This window comes from Cricetulus griseus, chromosome 2, assembly GCF_003668045.3.
Source record: "Cricetulus griseus strain 17A/GY chromosome 2, alternate assembly CriGri-PICRH-1.0, whole genome shotgun sequence".
Classification (NCBI taxonomy): Eukaryota; Metazoa; Chordata; class Mammalia; order Rodentia; family Cricetidae; genus Cricetulus; species Cricetulus griseus.
The window spans coordinates 7,856,465-7,883,213 of record NC_048595.1 but is presented as its reverse complement, the minus strand read 5'-3'; the positions used below and the strand labels follow the sequence as shown (position 1 = coordinate 7,883,213).

General features: G+C 49.4%; 1 protein-coding gene across 2 annotated transcripts; it reads left to right on the top strand.

Moving 5' to 3' along the window:
• Window positions 1-823: 823 nt before the first annotated feature.
• Exosc10 (exosome component 10) lies at window positions 824-24,812 on the top strand. 2 transcript variants are annotated; one of them, XM_027398209.2, is made up of 25 exons: window positions 824-981; window positions 2,119-2,255; window positions 3,042-3,165; window positions 4,170-4,274; window positions 4,533-4,698; window positions 4,879-4,993; window positions 5,501-5,576; window positions 5,774-5,884; window positions 6,262-6,405; window positions 7,268-7,458; window positions 8,015-8,171; window positions 10,267-10,415; window positions 10,551-10,601; window positions 11,547-11,658; window positions 14,619-14,669; window positions 14,811-14,889; window positions 14,979-15,085; window positions 17,342-17,437; window positions 17,681-17,755; window positions 19,769-19,850; window positions 21,132-21,208; window positions 22,075-22,246; window positions 23,181-23,242; window positions 24,015-24,091; window positions 24,695-24,812. In XM_027398209.2, the coding sequence occupies exons 1-25, from the start codon at window positions 871-873 to the stop codon at window positions 24,723-24,725; spliced, it is 2,658 nt and encodes an 885-aa protein (XP_027254010.1). In that variant the 5' UTR covers window positions 824-870; the 3' UTR covers window positions 24,726-24,812. The 2 variants fall into 2 exon arrangements, with proteins under 2 accessions (XP_027254010.1, XP_027254011.1); XM_027398210.2 differs by lacking the exon at window positions 824-981 and adding an exon at window positions 1,266-1,399.
• The last annotated feature ends 1,937 nt before the right edge of the window (window positions 24,813-26,749 follow it).

Below are 26,749 nucleotides of genomic sequence, written 5' to 3'. Positions count from 1 at the left end.
TTATCACTGCTGAGATACCTCTCTCCTCCACACTCAGTTGTGGTTTTTTGTTTTTCAAGACAGGGTTTCTCTGGATTGTTTTGGAGGCTGTCCTAAAACTTGCTCTGTAGACCAGGCTGGCCTTGAACTCACAGAGATCCTCCTGCCTCTGCCTCTTGAGTGCTGGGATTAAAGGCATGCGCCACCAATGCCCAGCCCAGTTTTATTCTTAAACTTTAAACATCCAGTACAAGTGTGGTTATGCACACCTGGACTCGGGAAGCTGAGGCAGGCAGGGAAGAGCCAACTTTAACTGTGATTAAAATTGTAGCCTGGGGAGATGGCTTCAGTGGTTAGGAGCACTGCCTGCTGTTCCAGAGGTCCTGAGTTCAATTCCCAGCAACCACATGGTGGCTCACAACCATCTGTAATGAGATCTGGTGCCCTCTCTGACCTGCAGAGATACATGCAGACAGAACACTGCATACATAATAAATAAATCTTAAAAAAAAAAAAAACTGTAGCCGGGCATTGGTGGCGCACACCTTTGATCCCAGCACTCGCGAGGCAGAGGCAGAGGCAGGTGGATCTCTGAGTTCAAGGCCAGCCTGGTCTACAGAGTGAGTTCCAGGACAGGCTCCAGAGCTACACAGAGAAACCCTGTCCCGAAAAACCGAAGACAAACAAACAAACTGTATCCTCCAGGTCACACCATAGCCCACTGGTTTGTTAGGATGCTACCAGCGTGAAATCAAAAGTCTAAACCTCCCTATTGTGAGCCAAGCCCGGTCAGCAGCTACAAGCCAGGAGGGGGGGCACCTGTGCGCACGCGCGCTGGGCTCGCCCCGTCTGCCGGAAGTCTCGCGAGAAGAGCCGCCCTAGGACGGAAAGATGGCGCCTCCCAGCCCCCGGGAGCATCATTCCGCGCCGGCGACCAGCGCGGCCAAGCCTGACGAGGACATGGTGCTGCCTGGGTTCCCCGACGCAGACAGCTTCGTGAAAGTGAGTACGCGGGCCCTGGGCACCGCGGGGGCCCCCGTTCTGGCCGGAAGCGGGTCCGGCGCTCGGCACGGCGGCTTCACAGCGCCGCGGGAACAGCTGCGGCGGCGGAGGAGCGGGAGCCCGGGGCGCGGCGCTTCCGGTGTGGGCGCGCGAGCTTCAGCCCCGCCGAGCCCGCCAGCCGCGCCCTCAGCGGGCGTCCTCGCCGGCCACGTGGCGCCCCCCCCCGCCCCGGCTCTGCAGCCGCCCCGCTGGGCCCTCCCGCCGCGCACAGCCGTCCGCGCCCGTCTCTGGGCTGAGCGTCCCTGTCTGTCACTCTTGCCATCGCGGCCCCGAGTGCCACAGCGCATGCGCTCACCAGCACCTCCTGCAAATTCTGTGTTCACAAAATTCACGATGCTGTCTGTCACGACACCTGAACGTGAGCGAGCACTCGTCCTTTTTGTTGTTGTTGTTTGGTGTTTCGAGACAGGGTTTCCCTGCGTGGCTTTGGAGCCTTTCCTGGCACTCGCTCTGGAGACCAGGCTGGCCTCGAACTCACAGAGATCCGCCTGCCTCTGCCTCCCGAGTGCTGGGAGTAAAGAGCACTCGTCCTTTATTGATGACAGCCGCTTCAGACTGTTTCCCGTTACCTCACAACAGGCCCTAGATCACTGCTTACAAAGGGGTCCTCTGAAGTAATTATGTTTTCTTGATGGATGTGCATCAAAACCACAAAATACTGTAAATTGTAGAAGGCGCCCAAGTCTGCGCCGGGACTTGGTGGTGCAGACAGGGCTGGGTCCCCAGCACCGCATCAGCAGATGTGTCCCATGCCTATTTGTTTTTATTTTAGTGTGGGAGGGAGGGGAGGGAGGGAGGGAGGGAGGGCCCGAGCATGCTGAATATCTGCTGATACCCACAGAGGCCAAAAGAGGGCGCTGCATCTCCTGCATCTGGAGATGCAGATGGTTGCGAGCAGCCCTGTGGGTGCTGGGAACCAAACCCAGGTCTTATGTAAGAGCAGCAGGTGCTAAGCACTCTCAACCCTGAGCCCTCTCTCCAGCTCCCTGGTGTATATATATTCTAAATCTTTTTTTTTTCTTTCTGAATGAATAGAAATACAAGCTTAAAGTATGTCTTTTTCTCTGGATTTTTCAGTTTGCACTCGGGTCAGTGGTGGCAGTTACCAAGGCGTCTGGGGGCCTGCCACAGTTTGGTGACGAGTATGACTTTTACCGGAGTTTTCCGGCCTTCCAGGCATTTTGTGAAACACAAGGAGACAGGTTGCTCCAGTGGTAAGAAGTATACATTGTTTACTATATACATTGTTTACTATGTTAACTGAGATCATCCAGTGGTAAGAAGTGTACATTGTTTATTATGTTAACTGAGGGAAATGAATAGAGAGATTGTTTTTCCTTACTTCTATACCTCAGTGGTAGGGGGTCCCTGGGTCTGAACCCCAACACCAACCAACAAAAGAAAGTACTTGCTGAATGCCAATAACAAGGATGGTTTAAGGAAGGATATTGCCATGGCCTGTGGTTGCTGAGGGAGAACAGCAGCAGGTCACTATGTATGGAACCCTGGTTGGCCTGGAACTTGCTGCGTATACCAAGCTAGGCTTGGATTCTTAAAGATCACCTTTTCCTCTGCTTCCTGGGTGCTAAAATTAAAAATGTGACACCTAGTATGATCTATGATTATTAAAAATAAATCAGCGGAGCAGTGAAGGTGCATTCCTTTGGTACCATCACTTGAAAGGCAGAGACCGGTGGATCTCCTGAGTTCAAGGCCAGCCTGGTCTATAGAGCAAGTAGGAGGGCCAAAGCTACACTTTTGTCATCTATTAATTGTTGGGAGAGATCACATTAAATTGCCCAAGTTGGCTCCAGACTCAGTGTGTGGCCCAGGCCCTGAGTGTTCAAGCCTTCCAAGAAGCCAGTATCGAAGGCATAAACCCCCAGACCCAGCTTTGAGTCGTGTCTCTTAAAGGTTGCTGTGAGAATGTCTGGTTGTTCCCCAGAGTGTAGATTGGTAGCGTACAGGCGCTCGGGCTGACCCTGGCTTTCCTTCTTTAGCATGAGTAGGGTAATGCAGTACCACGGGTGTCGCAGCAACATCAAAGATCGAAGTAAAGTGACCGAATTGGAGGACAAGTTCGATTTACTCGTTGATACCAACGATGTGATTCTGGAGAGAGTGGTGAGTGTTTCTCTGTCCGTCCACATAAGTCAACTAACAGAAATAAGCTCACATATTAAAATGCAAGGAGAAACCCCAGCATTGTAGAAAATGGAAAGGAAGTAAGTTTAGCCAGGCCTGGTGGCCATGCCTATAATCGCAGCACTAGGGAAGCAAAGATGGGTGGATCTTTGTGAGTTCCAGGCTAGCCTGTTCTGCTTAGTAAGACCCTGTCTCAAATGTCAAATATGTTGTTGTTGTTGTTGTTAATTATGTTTATGGGTATGTGTACCTGGAGGCCAGAGGTCTTGGGGTCCACTGCAGCTGGAGTTACAGACAGTTGTGAGCCATCTGACATAGGTGTTGAGGGTAGAACTCCAATCCTCTGCAAGAGCCAGCCCCCATCCATGCTTTTCAAAAACTTAAAATTTTTTCAGCTCTGGAGAGATAGATGGCTCCAACATTCAGAGCACTGGCTGCTCTTCAATAGGACCTGGGTTCAATTCCCAGCATCCACAAGGCAGCTCACAACTGTCTGTAACTCCAGCTATAGGGGATCTGATACCCTCAACAGATATACATGCAGGCAAAGCACCAATGTACATAAAATAATAAATTATAAAAATTTAAATTTTGGGGCTGGAGAGATGGCTCAAAGGTTAAGAGCACCGACTGCTCTTCCAGAGGTCCTGAGTTCAATTCCCAGCAACCACATGGTGGCTCACAACCATCCGTTATGAGATCTGGTGCCCTCTTCTGGTGTGCAGATATACATGGAAGCAGAATGTTGTATACATAATGTATACATAATGAATACGTAAAATCTTTTTAAAAAATTTAAATTTTTAATTGGCAAGTTAAAATTCTGAATCCTTACAGTATACATCTAGTATTTTGATACATGCATTTAACCTTGTCCTTCATGTATGTATTAACCACATAATCCTGTGAGTGTACTTGTTGAAAATGTCAGGTGATTGAGTCTGTTCTCGGGAGAGCCTGACCAGTGCCTCGTCTCCCCACAGGGTATATTACTGGACGAAGCATCAGGTGTGAACAAGCACCAGCAGCCCGTCCTGCCTGCAGGACTGCAGGTCCCCAAAACAATAGTGTCCAGCTGGAACCGGAAGGTAAGCACCTCTGCAGATCCAGGAGAGCTCCCCACTGGGTTTCACAGGCCTGTCTCCTTTTAATTTGCATTTCTGTTGTGACCTACTGCGCACAGCTGGGTGCTCCCAACTTCCACAAGCACACAGCCCACCTCCTCCTCCTCGCTGCATTGCTGGGCCCTCACATGCAGTAACATCCCAGTGTCTGCCTGCCGGGACTCCCTTTTCCCACTTCATCAAGTTGCTGCGCTTTAGTTAATTCGATTGTATTGGCTGTAGGCAGGAGAATATGGGAAAAAAGCGAAATCTGAGACTTTCCGACTGCTGCATGCAAAAAACATCCTCCGACCTCAGCTCAGATTTCGAGAGAAGATTGATAATTCCAACACGCCATTTCTCCCTAAAATCTTTGTGAAGCCCAATGCTCGGAAGCCCCTCCCTCAGGGTAAGTGGTGCAGTGTAGCTCGCTCACTGCCTTTGAGACCTTCCATGTGACACAATCCTCAGAAGGGGAGGAGTCCTCCCTCAGGCCTGCCTTTCCTCAGAGGAGCCTGTCACCTCCTAGAGGGCAGAGAAGTATGTGCCTCCTGTGTGATGCTGGGTTTGTCACTTTTTGGGTCTCCAGCTCTCTCAAAAGAAAGGCGGGAGCGTCCACAGGACCGTCCTGAGGACCTGGACGTCCCCCCTGCCCTGGCGGATCTCATCCATCAGCAGAGAACCCAGCAGGTTGAGCAGGACATGTAAGTGTGTGATTCTGGGCTTTCTCCTGGTCACAGGACTGAGATTACAGGTGTATGACACCATACCTGGCCTTCATGCCCCTTTTTTCAAGATAGCATGTATGTGTGTGTGCCTGCGTGTGTATTCTGAGCGATCTCAGGTTTGCAAGTCACCCTTGCACAGAGGCCATGCTAATCTCTTATTGTGCTTTTAGTGGATGTGCTGCCCAGGTAAGCACCAGCCTGTGTAATCCTTCCTGCATTTTGGTTGTTGAGGGTAGGGGTGGTAAGACATGGTCTCACACATCCCAGACTGGCCTCAAACTTAGCTATGTCATCAAGGGTCACCCTGCACTTAAGATCCTCCTGCCTCACCTCCACGTGATAAGATGACGGATGTGTGCCCCCGTCCTCGGGTGTATCTGGTACTAAGGCTGGGTCCCGGCCCAGCCGACACATTTGTGTCTGAGAGCTGTGTACCTTTGGAACGATGGAGCTCATCTGAAGATTTCTGTTGTACTCACTCAGGTTTGCACATCCTTATCAGTATGAACTGGATCACTTTACTCTGCCTGACTCGGTGCTCCAGAAGCCACAGCCCCAGGTTAGTGCCTAGCCTCCATTTCCAAGCTGGCATCTGGGAGCCTGGGACCAGCAAAGCAATGGTTGGTCTGGTGCAGTTGTGTTTTACTACAGTAGTTCTGGGAGGTTGTGGTTGGGGTCGTCCCTTGGACTTAGAGTTCACCCTGTGTACCTTGTTAGGGTTGGTCTGTAACTGGCTCCTCTCCTTTCTTGATCCAGTTGTACAGACCTGTGGAAGAGACACCCTGCCACTTTGTTTCCACCCTGGACCAACTCGTGGAGCTCAATGAAAAGCTCCTGGGTTGTCAGGAGTTTGCAGTGGACCTAGAGGTACCTTGTAATTGACCTTGAGTGAACTCTTTACTTTCCTGTACTTCATCTACTTGGGAAGTCTGAAGTGTGCACTAAGTTAAACTCTTTCGTTCTTTATGTTCGGGGGCCTGAGACAACTATTATACGATAGCCCAGTCTAGCCTCAAACTCAAACCCATCCCCCTTCCTTAAAAAAGACAACATTTTTTTCCCCTAAAAATTAGTCATGTACTGTCTACAGATAACTTTTAAAAATGGTTAAAGGAGGACTTTGGGTAGAGCTCAGGGCAAGATTCTTCAGTTTTATCTGAGAATTTAAAGGATTTCAGAATCTAAGAAAAGGAGGTGGAGGACTGCGGACTCACCCTTCCCTCCCAACCCCTCTCTGTGTTCAGCATCACTCGTACAGGAGTTTCCTGGGGCTCACCTGCCTGATGCAGATTTCGACCCGGACAGAAGACTTCATTCTTGACACCCTGGAGCTTCGAAGTGACATGTACATTCTCAACGAGAGCCTCACAGACCCAGCCATCGTTAAGGTCAGCCATCCTGGTTCCTGCCTGAGGTGGGGTTGCACTGCTTTGCAGCGTATCACCCTCTTGTTCTTTTTTTTGGTTTTTCGAGACAGGGTTTCTCTGTGGCTTTGGAGGCTGTCCTGGAACTAGCTCTTGTAGACCAGGCTTGCCTCGAACTCACAGAGATCCGCTGCCTCTGCCTCCTGCCTCTGCCTCTGCCTCTGCCTCTGCCTCTGCCTCCTGAGTGTTGGGATTAAAGGCGTACGCCACCAATGTCCGGCCCTCTTGTTCTTTCAACCCTGACCTGGTGGAGAGAAAACTGTGTCATCTCCTCCTGGAGGTTCTGCATGCCTAACTGCTCACTTGTAGACTCCATAAGGGCCTTTACCATGTAGATCATTGCTGTCCGGAGACATAAATTATGTTAGTGACTATTTCAGTAAGGCCGCTCAGTTGGATTGCTTGAACTTAAGGACACACTTGGAGCTAATATGGCTCCTTACCCATACTATGGCCCCAAAGCAGCTGCAGCCCTTAACAGTATACAGTTACAAGCACAAAAAAAGATGCTTGTGGTCTAAGTTAAAAGAAGCACTTAAAATGGGTGGTGGTGGTGCACACAGGCAAATCTCTGAGTTCAAGGCCAGCCTGGTCTACAGAGTGAGTTCCAGGACAGCTGGAGCTACAAAGAGAAACCTTCTCTGGGAAAACAAAACACTACACACACCCTGTAATCAAGTGGTAGGGTACTTGCCTAGCATATGCAAGTCCCAGGGTTTAATTCCTCCTAGTGTCCTTCTCGATAGTCCAAAGGCGGGGCTAAGTGAGGAGAGAGATGAATAGCCTGGTGCTGGTGTGAACTGCATGGCCTTGATTTTGTTTTCAGGTCTTCCATGGTGCCGACTCTGACATCGAGTGGCTACAGAAAGACTTTGGGCTCTATGTGGTGAACATGTTTGACACACACCAGGCAGCACGACTTCTCAATCTGGCTCGTCACTCTCTTGATCATCTGCTGAGGCTCTACTGTGGTGTGGAGTCAAACAAGCAGTATCAACTGGCAGACTGGAGGATACGGTCAGTCTGCTGGTGGCTGAAATGTGTGGGTGCAAGAAAGTCTGATGCCATGGAAATTAGTGCTGGGCATGGCGGCCCAGGCCTTTAATCCCCTCACACAGGCTGCCGGGGCAGGTGGATCTCCATTCTGTTAGTTCAAGGACAGCCAGGGCTACACAGAAATCCTGTCCTGAAAAAGACAGTAATATTTGAAAACCACTTCATTGTCAAGCCCTTACCCTCCTCCCAGCACTAGAATGACATCTTGGCCATGCTCACAGCAATCTTAAGTGTTTGCTCCCTTTTCATAGCTGACGTAAGAAAGCAGACAGGGTAAGGACAGACAGGTGGAGCTACAGTCACCCCAGGACCACAGCACCCTAACTTTGACCTTAGCATCACTCTGCCCCGTATTAAATAATGGATTGTCACACTGAGCTGCAGAACGCGTCCGTTGTGTCATACATAGTAGTGGGAGGAATGAATCCTTGGAATGAGAAGGGGGCCAAGCTCTGTCACACGGCTTGGATGGCTGTCCCTGGAGCAGTCATTGATGCCATGTCTCTTCCAACTCTAGCCCTCTGCCCGAGGAAATGCTAAACTACGCCCGGGATGACACCCACTACCTGCTGTACATCTATGACCGAATGAGGCTGGAGTTGTGGGAGAGAGGCAACGACCAACCTGTCCAGTTGCAGGTGGTGTGGCAGCGGAGCAGGGACATCTGCCTCAAGGTACCACGTCCCCAAAGCTATACAGACCCCAGCACTCAGGCTCTGTTCCTGACTGGTTCTGTTTATTTATTTATTTTTATTTTTTTATTTATTTTATTTTTTGTTTTTTTTTTTTATAATGGCTCTCAGGGCAGAGAGATGGCTCAGTGATAAAGAGCACCATCTGCTCTTCCAGAAGATCAGGGTTCCATTCCCAGCACCCACACGGCAGCTCACAGCTGTCTGTAGCTCCAGTTCCAGGGGATCTGACATCTTCACACAGACATGCTTGCAAGCAAACCACCAATGCACACACACAAAAGAAAGCTGGGTGGTGGTGGCACACGCCTTTAATTCCAGCACTTGAGAGGCAGAGGCAGGAGGATGCACTCACTATACAGAGAAACCCCATCTCAAAAAAACACCAAAGAGGGAGTGCAGGGAGCTGGTATCATGACTTTTTTATACATATATTATACATATATGTCTCCGTCATCCTCTTCTCCTGCCCTAATTACTCCCATCTTGTTGGTCACCTTCCTTTTTCCAAAGTAACACACACACACTACATGCACACACCCCCCCACACACACACACCACCACCACCCCGCCCCCACCTCCTGCTTTCATGGCACTCTTCATCTATTACTGTCTGTTTCTTCTTCCCCCTCAGGATCTCGCTCCCCTCTGATGGTCACTTCCTGCTTTGATGACCCACATGCACCGTGTACGTCTAGGTTCTGTGTATTCAGGAAAGCTTTCAGTTCCTATCCAGAACCTGGCTTATTTTAACATGATGATCTCAGATTCCATCTGTAATCCCACAGATGTCACAATGTCATTTTCCTTTATGCCTGAATAAAATTGATTCTGAGGCCAAGACAGGATGGCTCAGTGGATAAACCAGAATTCATTTAAAACCTAGTGCTGAACATCATGGTTCCTGCCTAGAATCCCATTTCATCCCAGCACTCGGGAGGCAGAGGCAGATAAACCTCTGTGAGTTCGAAACCAGCCTGGTCCACATGATGAATTCCAGGACAGCCAGGGCTATATAGTGAGACCCTGGGGGTGGGGCACCTGTTTCCTTCCCAAAGGACCCAACTTCGTTTTCTAGCACCCACGTGGCAGGTCACAAACTGTCTATAGGGCCTCTGTGGACACTAGTTATACATGTTTGGTGCACAGACATACAGGGAAAATACCCAAACACATGAAGTAAAAAATGATTTTCACTTTGCTGATGGGGAAGACTGTTGAGCACTTTTCAGACGCTTGCTAGCTCTTTGTTTCTTCCTTTGAGAACTTTCATCAGTTAGTTCACTGACCCGTTTATTGATTGAATGATTGGGATTTTTGATTTTGCAGTTCCTTAAAAGTACAGAATGCTCATGCCTTTGTGTATTCTTTTTTTGTTTTGTTTTTCAAGATAGGGTGTCTCTATGGCTTGGGAGGCTATCCTGGAACTAGCTCTTGTAGACCAGGCTGGTCTCAAACTCACAGAGATTCGCCTGCCTCTGCCTCCCAAGTGCTGGGATTAAAGGCCTGCGCTACCAACGCCCAGCTGCCTTTGTATATTCTTTGTGTCAGGACATTTTCAGTGTTCAAGCTGCCACAGTGGACATGCTAGGTTTTCCTTGCAGTGACAGGAATTCAGTCTAGAACCTCACACATGCTAGGCTAGCACTTTCCCACTGAGCTCTATATCCAACCATATGTTTTTTGGTTTCTCAGTGTAGCCCTGGCTGGCCTGGAATTTACAGAGATCCGCCTGCCTCTGCCTCCCGAGTGCTGGGATTAAAGGCGTGCGCCACCACCACTGGCCTTGTGGCAGTTTTTAAGACAGGGTCTCACTAGGTAACCCAGACTGGCCTCTGGCTTATAGCCCTCCTGTGTTAACCTCCCAAGTGAATCACTGAAGCCAGCTTTACCTTTGTCCACTAATGCAAGAGCCAAACATCTTGAAGAGTCTGGGAACAATTTTTTTTCCACTGATGCTTTTCTTTTTGTTACAGAGCTGAGGGTCAAACCAGGGCTTCGTGTCTGCTGGGCAAGTGCTCAGCCACTGGCCTTTCCCCATGTTCATTGATTATGAATATTCTCTAACGTTTTGCAGAAATTTGTCAAGCCCATCTTTACGGACGAGTCCTACCTTGAGCTCTATCGCAAGCAGAAGAAGCATCTGAACTCACAACAGCTGGCGGCCTTTCAGCTGCTTTTCGCCTGGAGGGATAAAACAGCTCGCAGGGAGGATGAGAGCTACGGGTGAGGGATTGGGGTTCTTCATGCTTATGGGCCTGGCAGGTCTGATTGTGAAGGCTGGCTGTTCTGTTTCATTATAGCATTTAGTGAACCTCACTAGTTAGACGTGATGTGATCCCATTATGTGTTTTCTTCCAGATATGTTCTGCCGAATCACATGATGCTGAAAATAGCTGAGGAGCTGCCTAAGTAAGTTCAGAGCTGAATAACATGCTCTCTCTTCTCAGTCTCTCTCAGTCCTTCACAGCCAGGCATCCTGATTGTGGCTGCCTGAGGCTATACCCCAAGCTTAGAAGGCAGGCAGTAGGGCCCAGGGAGCCACAGTCCTTGCCTGAGGGCTCCTGGGTAAGAATTAAAACTTGTGAACTGACACATCTTCACGGCTAGTCCCAAGCCCACTGCAGTCCCTTAGAGAGAACTGCTTTTTTGTTTTGTTTTATTTTGTTTTGTTTTTGACAGGGTCTCTATAAGGCTTTGGAGGCTGTCCTGGAACTTGCTCTTGTAGACCAGGCTGGTCTCAAACTCACAGAGATCCGCCTGCCTCTGCCTCCCGAGTGCTGGGACTAAAGGTGTGCGCCACCAACGCCCAGCCTGACCCAAATTCTTTCTTGTGTCTCTTTCTCCAAATTAAAGCCTCCAGATTTTTAAGCATTTTGTTGTATTAATTGGAGCACAGACAGGAATAAGAGATTAGAAATCAGCTTTTCTTGAGGCTTGTCTTGACTCTCAGTTTGTAAAGAAACTAAAGGCTGAGGATAGGTGCAGTAAAGGTGACATGTGCAGGTGGCTGGCCTGGGCTGATTTATGTCATCGTTTAAAACTCCTGTGGCCTTTGTGGGGCCGGGGGTGGGGGTCTGGGTCCAGGGCTCCTCACTCCATGACCAAGGCTGAACTGGAGCTCACTGCTTGAACTTGTGATCCTCCTACTTGTAGTTCACAAATGCTGGGCCTATAGACCGACGCCACCACTTTTGATTCATTGTGTACTGCAGATGGAACCCAAGGCTTTCACCATGCCGAGCAAGCACTCTGCTGAGCAAGCTGCAGCCTGTCCTGCCCATTCATGGCTGTCAGGAAGCCTGGAAGGAAGGGCTGTCTCTCCATGATGAGCTGAGTTTTTGTCCTTGTTTTCAGGGAGCCCCAAGGCATCATAGCTTGCTGCAACCCAGTACCACCACTTGTTCGGCAGCAGATCAATGAGATGCATCTTTTAATCCAGCAGGCTCGAGAGATGCCCCTGCTCAAGGTATTCAGTGTTCCATCCAGCAGGCCCATTCTCCAGCACTTTCCTCTCCTGTGGCCTCCTAAAGCCCTGAGGAGTAATGATGGCTTGGAAAGCTACTGGGTGTGTCCTGGTAGATTTAGCTGCTTTAGTGTTACTGGTTTGGGGTTTTGGGGTATGGTTTTATTTTCTGATACTAGGGTTCAAGCTCTTTCCCTAGTACAAGGGATACAAGGGAATACAAAGATACAAGGACTTTCCCCATGCTACACAAGTACTCTTCTGAATTATTGCCCAAGCCCATACATTTTATGTATATAATGGGTTTCTCTGTGTAATAGTCCTGCCTGTCCTGGAACCACTCTGTGGATCAGGCTGGCCTTGAACTCACAGAGATCCACCTGCCTCTGCTTCCCGGGTGCTGGGATTAAAAGTGTGTGCCACCACCATCCAGCTTTAAAGTTTTCTGTGTTTCTGTATATGCATCTAGGCATGTGTACTCCACAGTACACTTGTCTAGACAAGAATACACACTTGCAGGGGTCAGTTCTTTCCTTCTACTGCATGGATCCTGTGGATCAAGCCCAGGTTGTCAGAATTGGCAGGAAGAGCCCTCTCAGAAGCAACTGCATTTTTTTCTTATGACAGTCATAAACTAAGCCTTATCCTTTATATTTTATGTCCTTTTGGTAATTTGATAGCAAATAACCAGGCCATTTAGTGGAATGAGTTGGAGTAGGGGTCCTGGTGTAGAGACCTGGTGATGAAACCCAAACCTGAAGCCTAAGTGCACACGTTTGGTCCAGTGTGAAAAGAGCTGTCAGGGAAGGCTCCTGGCATTTAGTAGCAGATGGTCAGGAAGTGCTGTCAGTTATTGCTGAGCCCAAGGACTAGAAGAGCCATCCACCTGGACAGCCATTAGATCTGCTGGTAGTGGGGGCAAGATCCATCCACAAACTGAAGTCACAGAGGGGAAGGAGAAGAATTATGGATAGAATGGCAATTCAGAAAAGTCAGTTTTTGTGAAGAAAATACTTAAGTATACATAAGCATGGGTGGAAGTGGGACATCCCACAGCAAATTGTCGAGGCAGAACTGTCACGCGGTGCCCGCCTGCAATCCCAGGTGCCCGCCTGCATCCCAGGTGCCCGCCTGCAATCCCAGGTGCCCGCCTGCAATCCCATGCCCAGGTGCCCGCCTGCCAGGTGCCCGCCTGCATCCCAGGTGCCGCCTGCAATCCCAGGTGCCCGCCTGCAATCCCAGGTGCCCGCCTGCATCCAGGTGCCCGTGCCCAGGTGCCTGCATCCCAGGTGCCCGCCTGCAATCCCAGGTGCCCGCCTGCAATCCCAGGTGCCCGCCTGCAATCCCAGGTGCCCGCCTGCAATCCCAGGTGCCCGCCTGCAATCCCAGCACCTGAACGCAGAAACCAGGGGGGGGGCAGGAGTTCAAGGTCATCCTCAGCTATCTAATGAGTTTGAGGCTAGCCTGAGCTTCATGAGACCCTGTCTCAAAAAAAAAGCTATTATCAGGCAGTGGTGGCACATTGATTCCAGCACTTGGGAGGCAGAGGCAGGCAGATTTCTGTGAGTTCAAGGTCAGTCTGATCTGCAGAGTGAGTTTCAGGACAGCCAGGGCTACACAGAGAAATCCTGTCTTGAAAAGACAAAATTAAAAACAAAGAACTATCTAAATAAGATGGTAAAGACACTTGCCACCATTATGATGACCTGAGTTCAATACCCAGGTCCCTCATGGTTGAAGGAAAGAATTAACACCCTTAAGTTATCCTCTGGCCTGTTATGCCATGCAAAGAAGGAAGGAAGGAAGGAAGGAGGGAAGGCAGGCAGGCAGGCAGGCAGGCAGGCAGGCAGGCAGGCAGGCAGACGTGTCTTTGTAGGAATGTCTGTGCTCTGTGTAGGTAATAAAACTTGTTAAAATTCAACTTACATGGTTTCTTTTGGGAGGTTTACTTTTAATTCGTTTCCTTCCTTCTGAGATAGTGTCTTTACATACAGGGTCTTTTCTTGGCCAACCTTGAGCTCATCTGTGTGACCCTGTAGCCCAGGTGTGCCTGGGACTTTCTGTCCCCCTGCCTCAGCCTTCCAGGTAGCTAAGATTAGACTTGCACCACCACATCCGCCTTTTCTTAGGACAACTTTGATTGTGTTGACTTGGTGGTGATGTAAATCTGTCATCAACCATTTTTCACCTTCTGAAAGATGATTGGCCCAAGGAGTTCAAGTGAAAGAAGAAGGCCCTGCAGCTGTCATGCTAGAAACCCTTCTGCAGTGGTGGAGCACGCCTTTAATCCCAGCACTCGGGAGGCAGAGGCAGGTGGATCTCTGTGAGTTTGAGACCATCCTGGTCTACAAGAGCTAGTTCCAGGACAGCCTCCAAAGTCACAGAGAAACCCTGTCTTGATAAACCAAAAAAAGAAGAAAAAAAATGTTCTTCTGGGACTGAGTAAAGCTGCGAGGTAGGGTGTTGACCTCTCGTGTGAGGCCCTGGGTGTCTCAGTGCACACACAAAAGTTTTCTGGTTTGTATACATAGAAAGCATGCTGGCTGCCTGAAGACTCCTCCAGGCTCTCTGGAAGCCATCGCACTGTACCACCTCCTGACTAGAAAGGCTGATCTTTCACAACATACGTGGCAGTGCCAGTTGCTGAGAGGGTGAGGGAGACAGACTGGTGGAAGAGCACGGTGTGCTGAGTAAGCGTGTGCCGGTGACTTTACACAGCTTTTCCTCAGTTTCTCTTTTTGTTTTTTTTGTTTGTTTGTTTGTTTTTTTGAGACAGAGTCTCAAGTAACCCAGGATGGCTGGCCTTGAACTTCTGACCCTCCTGCTTCCACCTCTGGAGTACTGGGATTATAGGCATGTGCAGTCACACCCACTGGGGAGTCAAACCCAGGGCTTCCAGCATGCTAGGCAAACACTCTACCAACTGAGCCACATCCCCGGCCCTCCTCTTCTTTCCTCCTTAGTCTGAAGCTGCAGCTGGAGTGAAGAAGAGCGGACCACTACCTATCGCCGAGGTACAGTGTCACGGCTGCTGTCTCACCTATGGGAGGGGTGGCGACCACAGTCCCTGACAGGTCAGTGCTGTTCCACTGGCCAAGAGCTCCTGGCTGCCTTATGAGTTTTACATGTGCTCTGCTGGTTTCTCTTTGATGCAGAGATTGGAGAATGATCTCTTTGGACCCCATGACTGTTCCCACGCCCCTCCAGATAACTACCCAATCACCCCAACTGATGGTAAGATGGAGGCCCTCTGGACCTACAGACAGATTGAGGCAGTTTCCTGGACCCAGACATCTTGACCTTGCTGACTTCTGTGTCTCTAGGGTCTGTGCCACTTCAGAAACAGCCGAGCCTCTTTGCTGAGGGCAAAGAAGGGACCTCTTTGGATGCCAGATGCCTTCTTGCTACAGCCGTCATCACTCTGTTCAGTGTGAGTAACAAGAAAATTCTCCAAGGTAGCTCAGGTTCCTGGTGTCGGGTAGTTTTATCACATGGGCTGTCTGCCTGGAGGTGTACCTGTACATTTGAGATCAGTGCCAAAGGGAAAACTAGAGAGAGGTGGACAGGTGAGCTCTCTGGGCAGGGAGGGTGTCTTATGAGCACTGTATGTGAAGAAACCATACAGGACAGCCAGGACTGTTATATAGAGACCAATGAAAGAAAGAAAGAAAGAAAGAAAGAAAGAAAGAAAGAAAGAAAGAAAGAAAGAAAGAAAGAAAGAAAGATTGATTAGCCAGCTTGGTCTACAAGAACTAGGTCCAGGACAGCCTCCAAAGCCACAGAGAAACCCTGTCTCGAAAAACCAAAAAAAGAAAAGAAAGAAAAGAAAGGAAGATACCTTCGAGGGAAAGTGCCTGATAAGGAGACACTGGGTTGGCTGAGGAACAGGAGCAGGTCCAGCCATGGCAGAGGACCGCATCAGCTGGATGACCATCAAGGCTCAACGGTGTTCTAAACTTGGAGCTTGTGCCATGTACCCCTTCCTGAACACACCCAACATCAGCTGTGTGTACTGTTAAGGAAGAAGGAAAAAAGCCTCAGAAACACAGTTTTATGTCAGCAGCCAGTGTAGGCTCTTGGGAGTGGCAGGTCCCTGCTATCTGACTCCAGGAGAGAGTGTCTGTTCTGGAGACCCTGTGTGGGTTGATGTGTGTGTGTTTCTGGAGTGTGGTTGTGATGTGGCCGACCTGTCTACCATTGCTGGGCTGCTTGTCTCCTCCTGTGATGGCAAGACCCAAAGGACTGGAGAGAGGCTCTGTGGGTAAAGTACTTGATATGCAAGTGTGAGAACTGCAGTGTGAAGTTCCAGAAAACACCAAAAGGCCAGACACCGTAACACACCTCTGCAACCCTGTTTGCATCTATGGTGACTTCATGGGCCAGCACACCTGTGTACACAGTGATGTACAAGAGACCCAGCCTCAGAGGTTGTCCTTCGACCTCTACACACACACTTAATCCCAGCACTTGGGAGGCAGAGGCAGGTGGATCTCTGTGAGTTCAAAGCCAGCCAGTGCTACACAAAGAAACCCTATTGCAAAAAGACAAAAAAAACAAATATTTTTTAGGCTTGGGTCTTACTGTGATGATTCATGAAGAAGGTCTAGGCATCTGTTAGCCAGGGCGGATTTGTGGTGATTCAGCAACTAAGTATGTGGACCGAGGCTTCTTTTCCTTTCCTGTTTTCTTTTTTAATCTGGATCTCATTCTGTAGCCCAGTCTGGCCTCAAACTTGCCGTTCTCACCTGTTGCTCTTGCAGAAGACCTGGGTTTGACTCCCAGCACCTACATGGTAGCTCAAAAACGTCTATAGGTCCAGTTCCAGGGGATCCAACAGTACCAGGCACACAAGTGTGCTACACATGCATACATGCGTGCATGCGTGCAAACAGAATTCTCATGCACATAAAATTAAAAAAAAAAAAAGTCAGGCCAGGTGATGGTGGCACACACCTTTAATCCCAACACTGAGAGGCATAGACAAGTGGATCTCTCTGAGTTCCAGACCAGCCTGGTCTACAGGGCAAGTTCCAGGACAGCCTCCAAAGCCACAGAAAAAAACCCTGTCTCAAAAAACCAAAAGAAATAATTTGGATTTCTTGTGCCTCAGCTTTCTAATGTGTGGATTAGAAACTTGGGCCCTGCTACTAGCTGGTTTTCCTGAGCTTGAGGCTGCACCGGCATGAGAATCTGTGCTTAGTCTGAAGAAGACTCTACTGTCTCTATACTATAAAAGCAGACATAGCTTCAAGAAAAAGCAGAGTTTGTGGATCCAGTTGGAAGCAACATTCTGTTTTATGTGTTCATTGGTTCCCAGTCATGGTCTATAATATTACATTTCACATTGCTTGTATCAGTTAGGACTTCAAGCTCTTGGGCCGGTTAGATCTTCGTCTTTACCCCTGTTCTTCCCCTGTTAGTAATAGGACTGCTTTTCCAGCGCAGAAGGTGGGGAAGATGCCACAGGCTCTGTAGGTTGTGAAGGCCCTGAGGAACCTGTTAGTTCCCCTGCTGGGAAGCGGCTGCATCCCTGTGAGTTTGAAGCCATCCTGGTCTACATAGCTCAAAAAAACTAAGAATTCATCAGTTCAGGAAATTAATCCTCCTTGTTGTGGGCCCAGGAAGGTGTCCTGATGCCACAGCATGGTCATGGTTAGAAGTGATGGGGTTTGGTCTGTCCTTGCAGGAACCTAGCGCTGAGGAAAGTGGAAAGAGTCCACTGACGGTGGCACAGAAAAAAGCCCAGAACATAATGGAGTCCTTTGAAAACCCATTTAGGATGGTGAGTAGTGCAGCTTGCGAGGCCAGCAGGAGCTGCAGGGAAGTGTGCAGCCACGCAGCCTTTCACCTGGGAGGAGAGCAGGACTGTGGAGGGGGAGCCCCAGCCCGGCGTGTCGGTCGTCCATGGTGTCCAGGTCGGGACTCTGGAGTTGAGGCCTTGTGGGATCACACTGGCAATAGTAGTGCCTCTGACAGGCGAGGTGCTTGCTCTTGGCATTTGCGGTGACTGTTTCCCCTTCTGCAGTTCCTGCCTTCTCTGGAACACAAGGCCCACATCTCTCAAGCAGCAAAGTTTGATCCTTCTTCGAAAATCTATGAAGTAAGTAGCTTCCCAAGCTTTGGAGCAGTGGCTCTCAAGGGGCTCCTGACCTGAGCGAAGCTCCCGTCTCAGGTGGGCTTCAGATCTCTGTAGGCCGCTGAAAACAGAGGAGAGGCCAAACCATAGCCCAGTCCTCGGAAGCCTTTGGGAATCTCTGCGACAAAGGGTTTGGGGCTGGGGTCAGAGCTCAGTTAGTAGCGTGCTTGCCTGGCTTGTATGGAGCCCTTGTTTGATCCCAGCACCACATAAAGCTGGAATGGAGATGCACACCTGTAATCTCAGCACGCGGGAGGTGACAACAGGAGGATCGGAAGTTCAAAGTCATCTTCAGCTCATAGTGTGTCCTAGGATAACCTGGGGTCTGTGAGGCCCAGCCTTAAAAATACAAGAAGAAGCCTGCTCTGGTTCACAGGCTATCAAAGTAGGATAGTGTCTGCCTAATGTATGAGAGCCTGGGTTCAAGTTCAGCACTGGAAAGTTAACAATGACAAACTGTTTTGTGCTTTTCTAATGGAGTAAATTATACATAATAAAGTACATAAATGATATAGTTTATAACACTTGTACATGTGTATGTCACTTCAAGGCTCTTAAAGGGAGCAGCTTGAAACTGAAGAGGCACTGCCTTGCACTGTGGACAAGAACACCCCTCCCTCCCACAGGTCCTCTCTGTGACTGGGAGGTGGCACACTGATTCAAAGCCTCCATTTTCCCTGTAGGCGGGATGTGTTTGGTGTAGGCACCCAGACAGGCCTGAGTCCTGTGTTAAGAGTTTAGCCTGCTGCTTTTAGCAATGGAGAGTCCCAGAGCTAGCACAATGGCTCAGTGGGTAACAGCCCACCACCGTGCCTGAAAGCTGAGTTCAATCCCAGGATCCTATATGGTGGAAGGAGAAAATGGACTCCACGTTGTATCTTTACCTTCACACATGCACAGCGTGCACACACACACAAAGTGAATAAGATTTAATGGAAACAGCAGGGTGGCTGGGTGTGATGGTGCGCGCCTTTAATCCCAGCACATGGAAAGCAGAGGCAGGCGATTCTCTATGATATTGAGGCCAACCTAGTCTCCATATGAAGCTCTGGGGAGCCAGGGCTACATGGTGAGGTTCTGCTTCAAAAGAAAAAGAATAATAATAACATTAAAATTAGAAAAGAAGAAATGGGAAGTCCTGGACTTGGAGACTTGGCTCAGTGATAGCGAACTCTTAGCAAGCCCAGGGTCCTGGGTTCAGACCCAAACCAGGGAAAAAACAGGCCAAGTATAAGAGCCACATCTTTAATCCCAGCATTTCAGAAGCAGAAACAGGTGGAGCTCTGAGTTCAGGGTTAGCCTTGTCTACATAGCAGGTTCCAGGGCAGCCAGGACTACATAGGGAGACCTTCTCTTTCACCCACCGAAAGAGGGGGCGGGCACTGGAAATAGGGAGTCTATAGTATATAACTGTAAACCCAGTACTTGGCAAGAGAGTGGGTTTAAGGTCATCATTGGCTGCATAAAACCTTTTATGTCAGCCTTGACTCAAAAGTCAAAATAAGAAAGACCAAGTGAGTGGGCTTTTCTTTATCTCCTCCTCCCTGGTTGTGGCAAACCCTTCAGCTGTCCATCCCTCCTGGTGCTCATTTGGGTCACCAAGATATGGACTGAGGTCACAGCTCTAAGTGGGACAGAAAGGGAAACAGGACCAAGGGGGGACTCCTCTTGAGCCCAGCTTTGTTTACTAACTGGGCCACTGGGCAAGTGACTAAGGCTTCCTTCCTGTCCTGGAGGGAGGGTGGGCTGGATGGAATGAGATGTCTGCTATAAGCACATGCAGCCTGGAGTCTGGGGTCAGATGTACTTTGTCCTCTTAAAGCCAGCCAGTGTGGTGGCTCAGAATATGTATCATTATTAGGTTAGCATGCCCTCTGTTGCCTCTTAACAACTAGGACATCCTAAGTTCCTGAGTTTAAGCAGGGGTTTTAATGGTTTTGGTTTTTTGGTTTTGGTCATTGTCTGTTTTCATTATAGATCAGCAACCGCTGGAAGCTGGCCAGTCAGGTCCAGAAAGAACCTAAAGAAGCAGCCACGAAGAAGGTAGCCGAGCAAACAGGTAGTGTTCGAGTGCTTGTAAGTTCATGGTCTTTTGTAAGGTGTTCTGTGTTGCGTGGGTTGGTCGAAGTAAGGAGTAAGAGGTCACTCCAAGGTGAAGTTTTAAGGCCTGGATGGCAGCAGGAAGGCCCGGCCTCTGGTGAACTGAACATCATCAGTCAGTCATACAAAGGCATGCTTATTGATTGTTACAGAGTTGTTTTTAAGATAAAGTGTTTCCTCATACCCAGGCTCCTAGTCTAATCCATATGTCTCTCCAAAGGAGAGCATCACATGCACTCATGACTTTTAGTCCTCTATTTGTGTCGTTTGCAATACGTGATAATCCAAGAGCCTCAGGTGTGCCAAAGTCGTCTTGTGACCAAAGTCATGTAAAGGCTGCAATGCCCCTAGAAAAACAGTTCTACAAAACGCTGAAAATAATCACTGTTTTCAACAAAGATTCTTTACTGTTTAGCACAATAATTCTTCAAGGTCAAAGCACTTCTAGAAAACAAGTTTTTATTCTCATGTCTACCCCAGATACATCAATTCTGCTAAGTTTCTACAGTAGTCTTTGCAGAGACAGCCCTAGCATATCAGTCTGATTGAGGATGTTGAGGGACAGGTGTCTAGTAGGGATCCAGGGCCTCACTGACAGACAGGGCAGTGGGCAGAACCCGCCCAGCCTCAACCTCTTAGAGTTCAACTTTCCCTGGGGGTGGCACACAATCACTTCCTGTGTGTTCTGCCCCTGTAAAGTGGGGGTGCTGTGTGTAGAGAGGGAGGAGGCAAAGAAGGCGCTGTGTGGGTGCTGGTGAGAAAAAGCAGCCTGGGTCACCTGAAGTTACCAGCTGGCATGGGTCCATGGGAAGAGTGGACTGAGGCAGAGACCAAGGTCCCATGTGGTAGCTGGCTGGCATGCCCAGAGTACCCAGGGAAGAGAGGCAGGCAAACAGGCAGAGCCTCCTGGCTGGCTGGTCCTTAGAGTGACTTGGCAGGGCTCTGAGCCAGTGGATCCAACTGATACAAAGTAGAGGACAGAAAGCCTGAGTCTAATTAAGAATGGTTAATAGGTGCCAGAACTAGGACTCATCCTTTCTTAGAACCTGTAAGCTACTGGGTGTTTCCTGGCTTCCTGAGAGGCACAGGCAGGGCAAGCCTGTTGGTTAGAGCCTACAGTTAAGGCTCTAACTGAGCACTTAGCTGAGCCCAAGGTGGAGGGAAGGGCAGCACCACCAGCCCTTGTGCCCAGGTTGGGTGGACAGATGGCAGGAAGTCCACATAGGGTTTTCTCTCACAGCTGCCCGGAAACAGGCACAGGAGGAGTCTGAAGCTACTGCGTTGGAACAGGCCATCCCCGTGCGGCAGCAGGCTGTGGTACGTGCAGTAGATGCCCCTGGTCATGTTCCGAGTTTTCCTGGACCATTGTCGGAGGGCTCACTCTACACCCCAGTCAGTGCCCATCTTCTCAAGTCAGGGGATACGAGAATTCTCTTAAGACTTCTTGCTGTCTTTGGTAAACCCTCATCACACTGGCAGAGGACAGAGCACAGAGACATTGCTGTGCCCACTACCCTAGAGAAACCTCTTTGTGGAAAGGGTTGAGTGATGTCATCATTATCCCCTGGGCCCCATTCTGCCCCTCCCTGAGACAGGGTTTCCCTGTGTAGCCCTGGTTGTCCTGGAACTCACTGTGTAGACCAGGCTGGCCTTGAACTCGGAGATCCATCTGCCTCTGCCTCTGCCTCTGCCTCTGCCTCTGCCTCTGCCTCTGCCTCCCGAGTGCTGAGATTACAGATGTGTGCCAACACTGCCTGGCTGGAACTTCTTTGTTCTTACCATACCCAGACCATCCTGGAATTCCATTCTTAACCTCTGCCTTAGGTGACCTGATAACATTGTCAGTTAGGAACTTGCTCCAGCTAATACTAGCTAAGTATGATTGTCCCTAAATTCCAGCCTCAGCTCCCATCCCTGCTGCTGAAGCATCTTGAGTCTCCAGCTAATACAGGTTGAACATCCCTGTTTGATGCCTGAAATCTAAAGTGTCCACATGTGGAAAATTCCGTGTGCACAAAATTACTTGAAATTGCATGGAATTGCCTGCAGACTGTATATATATAAACTAAGTGACTAGGATCTGGCCTGGGGTACCACCTCACAATGTTTTAGATGGTGGCAAAGCGCAGGGTATCTGTGAGCACATTCTCATGCTTCCCTCCCTGCTTATTCTCACCCTGCAGCTAGAGAATGCTGCTAAGAAGAGAGAGCGAGCCACAAGTGACCTGAGGACCACAGAACAGAAGCAGGAGAAGAAACGACTAAAGAGCTCCAAGAAACCCAAAGATCCAGACCCTGCAGGAAGAGAATTTAGCCCTTACGACTACAGCCAGTCAGACTTCAGGGCATTTGCTGGTAAGGACAGGGTGGACACACCAAGGAGACACATGACCGTTTGAGAGTGCAGAGAGTACAGCTTCCCCCAGAGAGCCCTGCCCAGACACAGGACAAGCAGTGGCACTGAGAGAAACTGGCCTGCTCTCCTTGAAGCAGGCCTTAGTAACCCTTGTCCATGGCTCAGCAGGAGGTCTTCCGTTGTAACACATGGTTAGGTTCCCCTTCCACAACCACAGCGACAAAATAGTTCACTGTTCATAATGAAAAAGCACACACAGGGTGACTGTAGTTGTCCCAACCCGAGGGACAGCAACCTAGAACAAGAAGTCCAGGGAGGGGAATGGGGACAAGAGACGTGAGAGAGTGACCACAAGACAGGGTTCTGATCAAGTGGCAGATTTCATTTTTTCCAGGCAGCTTATAGAGTCAGTAGTGTAGCTTATAGAGTCAGTAGTGTAGCTTATACAGTCAGTAGTGTAGCTTATAGAGTCAGTAGTGTAGCTTATAGAGTCAGTAGTGTAGCTTATACAGTCAGTAGTGTAGCTTATACAGTCAGTAGTGTAGCTTATACAGTCAGTAGTGTAGCTTATAGAGTCAGTAGTGTAGCTTATAGAGTCAGTAGTGTAGCTTATACAGTCAGTAGTGTAGCTTATACAGTCAGTAGTGTAGCTTATAGAGTCAGTAGTGTAGCTTATAGAGTCAGTAGTGTAGCTTATAGAGTCAGTAGTGTAGCTTATAGAGTCAGTAGTGTAGGGTAAGGGGAGGGGAGAAGAGGCCAAGAGCCAGGTGTTAGTTGAAGCAGGGATGTCAGAAAGCTATAGGAGGGTGTTGACAGGGTAAAAAGTTCATGGGTGGTGGGGAGAGGGAGGGTTACCTGGGTGAGTGGTGGGACGCAGAGCCCTGGCCTGTCAGCCTCTGTGTTCGCTCACTGCATGATCACTCTTACTTTCAGGGGACAGCAAATCCAAGCCCTCCTCCCAGTTTGACCCCAATAAGCCAGCACCTTCTGGCAAGGTAAGGTTGCAGGCGCCACTGTGGCCTGCAGTGCTCTTGTCTTCCTCCTTGGCTACAGTGACCATGAGAATCTTTCTACCCTTTTCCTCACCTCATTTCTTCTCAAATATAGACAGTATTGCCACTTGTTCCCCACAATCATTTTTAAAAATGTATTATTAACATGTAGAAGTGCAAAAATGTGAGACGACAATGTTTGGTAGTTTGGCCTTCCCCTGTGGGCTCCAGGTTTGGTAGTTTGGCCTTCCCCTGTGGGCTCCAGGGCTCTGACTCAGGTCACTGGGCTTGTGTGGCAAATGCTTTATCTGCTGAGCTGTCTTGCTGGCTCCTGTATCATCCATTGAAAAATACAGTGAACACTCTAGTAGGGTTTTCTTTGTTGGTGGGGGTGGGGGTAATATGTTCTGTTTGTGGAGATGGAGTCTTGCTGTATAACACAGGCTGGCCTAGCGCTCACAAGCCCCCAGCCTCCATCATATAAGTGCTGTAGTATGCCACTGCCGGGTGTGACATGCCATTACACGGGGTGTCCTGGAGTCTCCTACCAGGGCCAGAGCTGCTGCCTCACCCTGACATCATCAGAGCCGTGCTAGCCAGGCTGAGGGTGAAGTGTAGCAAGCAGTAGGCAGCACTGTGATGAGCCTGCCTGTCCCTGTCACAGCTCCCCTGTCAGGCCACATGCTGGGGTGATAACTGACTACCCAAGCTCAGGTGTCTTGCCCAGGGCTGGCGATCGAGGTTGGTGTAAAAGTACATAACTCTTCTCTTTCAGAAATGTGTGGCAGTCAAAAAGTTTAAACAGTCGGTGGGAAACAAGAGCATGTCCTTCCCAGCTGGGAAGTCAGACAGGTAGGTGACGTGGCCAGGCCACAGGAAAGCCAGCCACTGTACCTGGGAACGGCAGTAGAGTGCAGACCTCTCTACCATCCAGAAAGCAGGAACAGACCTGCTTCATGTCAAGTTCACACCCACATGGCAGTGATGATATCCGGCAGGGTTTCTCTGTGTAGCACTGGCTGTACTGGAACTAGCTCTGTAGACCAGGCTGGCTTCGAACCCACAGAGATCCACCTACCTCTGCCTCCCGAGTGCTGGGATTAAAGGTGTGCGCCACCACTGCCCAGCCCATTTTCCTTTCTTACACTGTAGTTTCCCACTGGGTACCCTCACCTCAGAGCACAGGGGTGGGAGTTTTTCTGACACCAACTTGTTTCTTGGGAGAGAAATTAGCAAGTGGGTCATCACCGGTGAGTGTTGCCATAGCATGAGCTCGAGGTCAGGTTCCCACACATGAAGCAGGCCAGGCCTGCTACCACAGACACCACACACCTCAGCCCCCCAGATAAGCCTCATGCTGCTATGCTGCCCAGCACCTCCTTGCTGTGTGTTCCTGAGATTTGCACAGTTCCTAAACCCGAAGAAGTAACCCTGGTTTTTTATCTATTTCCACAGAGGCTTCAGGCACAACTGGCCAAAGAGATAGTGTTGGAGAGCCTCCTGGGGCTGCAGGCAGTGACACTTTGTACAAACCCATTTTAAAATCATTAAAATCCATTCCTACTGGAAGACAGCTCGTTCTGGCTTAATTTTTTGCTTTTACCCCAACACTGGCAGAAAAGAGTCGCACCCTTTCGGAGACTGGAAGAGGAGACTGGAAGAGGAACATGCCCAGAGAGGGTGCCCAGAAACCCAAGGCCACACACACAGGGTGCTGCTCAAGCGCAGTGAAGGGGTCCATCAGCCCTCTGAGAGGGCTCTGTGGACTGCTGGTGGCCAGTGTGGCCATGGGGCAGCTCTGCCTCAGCTACTCAGGAAGCATTCTTGGGAGAACCAACTTTGCCTCTACCTCAGCTCTTGACATGGGAGGTCGGGTATTGGGGCATGGTCTCACTCTGTCATCCAGTCCTCCTGCCTCCCACTCGGAGTGCTGGGCTCACAAGTGTCTGCCACTACATCTGGCAGTCCTTTTCTCTGAGACAAGATCTCACTGGGTAGCTCAGGCTGGCTTCAAACTCAGCTTCCAAAGCACTGGTGGCTGGTATATGCCACCTCACGTAGCTCTCATGACAATGGGGTTTAACTAAGGGTCTCACAATGCTAGGCAAGTAGTCCATGGTAAGGAACCCTAGCCCTTTCCCATTTTCTTTTTTACATTATTTATTTATTATGTGTTTGCACAGTCTAGTGTGGGGGTCAGAGGACAATTTATGGGAATCAGTTCTCTCCATTCTTGAGTGCTGGGACATGTTTTTGTTCTCTTCATAATGTGATACTGAAAGGCTTTTCTGGGGGCAGAAGAGATGGCTCAGTGGTTAAGAGCATAATCCAGCTGATCATCCAGAAGACCCAAGTTCAATTCCCAGCACCCACATGGCAGCTCACAACTGTCTGTGGTCTGCCACCCTTGTTCAGACACACATAAAAAATAAATTTAGAAACAAAAGACTGAGTTCAATTCCCAGCAACCACATGGTTATAAGATCACAACCATCGGTTATAAGATGCATATACATGGAAGCAGAATCTTGTATATATAATAAATAAAATCTTTTTTTAAAAAAAGACTGTCAGGGGCTGGAGAGATGGCTCAGAGGTTAAGAGCCTTTTCCAGAGATCACAACTCAGAGGTTGTGATCTCTGGAAAAGGATCTCTGGAAAAGCAGCCAGTGCTCTTAACTCCTGAGCCAGTTCTCCAGCCCAAGGCTTTTTCTTTCTCTCTCCTTTTGCCTGAGACAGGGTTTCTCTGTGTAACAGCCCTGGCTGTCCTAGAATGAACTCTATAGACCAGGCTGGCCTTGAACTCACAGAGCTCCAGCTGCCTCCAGCTGCCTCCCAAGTGCTGGGATTAAAGGTGTGCACCACCAGGCCATTCAGCTTTTTATTACACCAATAACAGCAATACATTTTCATGCAGTGTACAAATACCCCACAACAATGAGCATTGCAGAGCAAAGAGCACATAATCTCTGCTAACCCATGGCAGTTCTACTGTAAAGATTAGGTGGAAACTCTAGGGGTAAGCTGTTTCCTTTGAGAGTGGTTGAGGAAGAAGGCACTGGGGTAGGCCCAGGAGTGGAAGGGAAGTAGCCAGGCCTGATGGCTGTTATCTTAGCCCTCAGGAGGATGAGGCAGGAGGATCATGAGTTCCAGGACAGCCTGATCTCCATAGGGAAACTCTGATGAGGTTTCTCAGAGACCTCAAATGACTCCTCATTTATCCCACCAATTTCTTACTGGGCCCATTTACCTGTGAAAGTAGAAAACACAGACAGTAAGGAGGTCGGACAATGTTTTCGGTTGCTTTCTATTACTGTGATAAACACTATGGCCAAAAGCAACTTGGGGAGGAAAGGGGTTTATCCATCACTGAGGGACCCAGGGCAGGGACCAGGAGGCACAAACTGAGCCAGAGGCCATGGAGTGTAGGGAGAATTTCCAAGCACCTGTAGGGCTGATGCCCGTGGGAATTCTCCCTACAGTGGAGGAACAAGCTCACTGGTTTACTCC

Bases quoted from the DNA above. Each gene is read 5' to 3' on its own strand.
- Exosc10 (XM_027398209.2), top strand. From the start codon at position 871: ATGGCGCCTCCCAGCCCCCGGGAGCATCATTCCGCGCCGGCGACCAGC. The intron at 4,994-5,500 runs GTAAGTGTGTGA...GTACTCACTCAG, and splicing joins CAGCAGGTTGAGCAGGACAT to GTTTGCACATCCTTATCAGT. The intron at 14,890-14,978 runs GTAAGATGGAGG...CTGTGTCTCTAG, and splicing joins CCCAATCACCCCAACTGATG to GGTCTGTGCCACTTCAGAAA.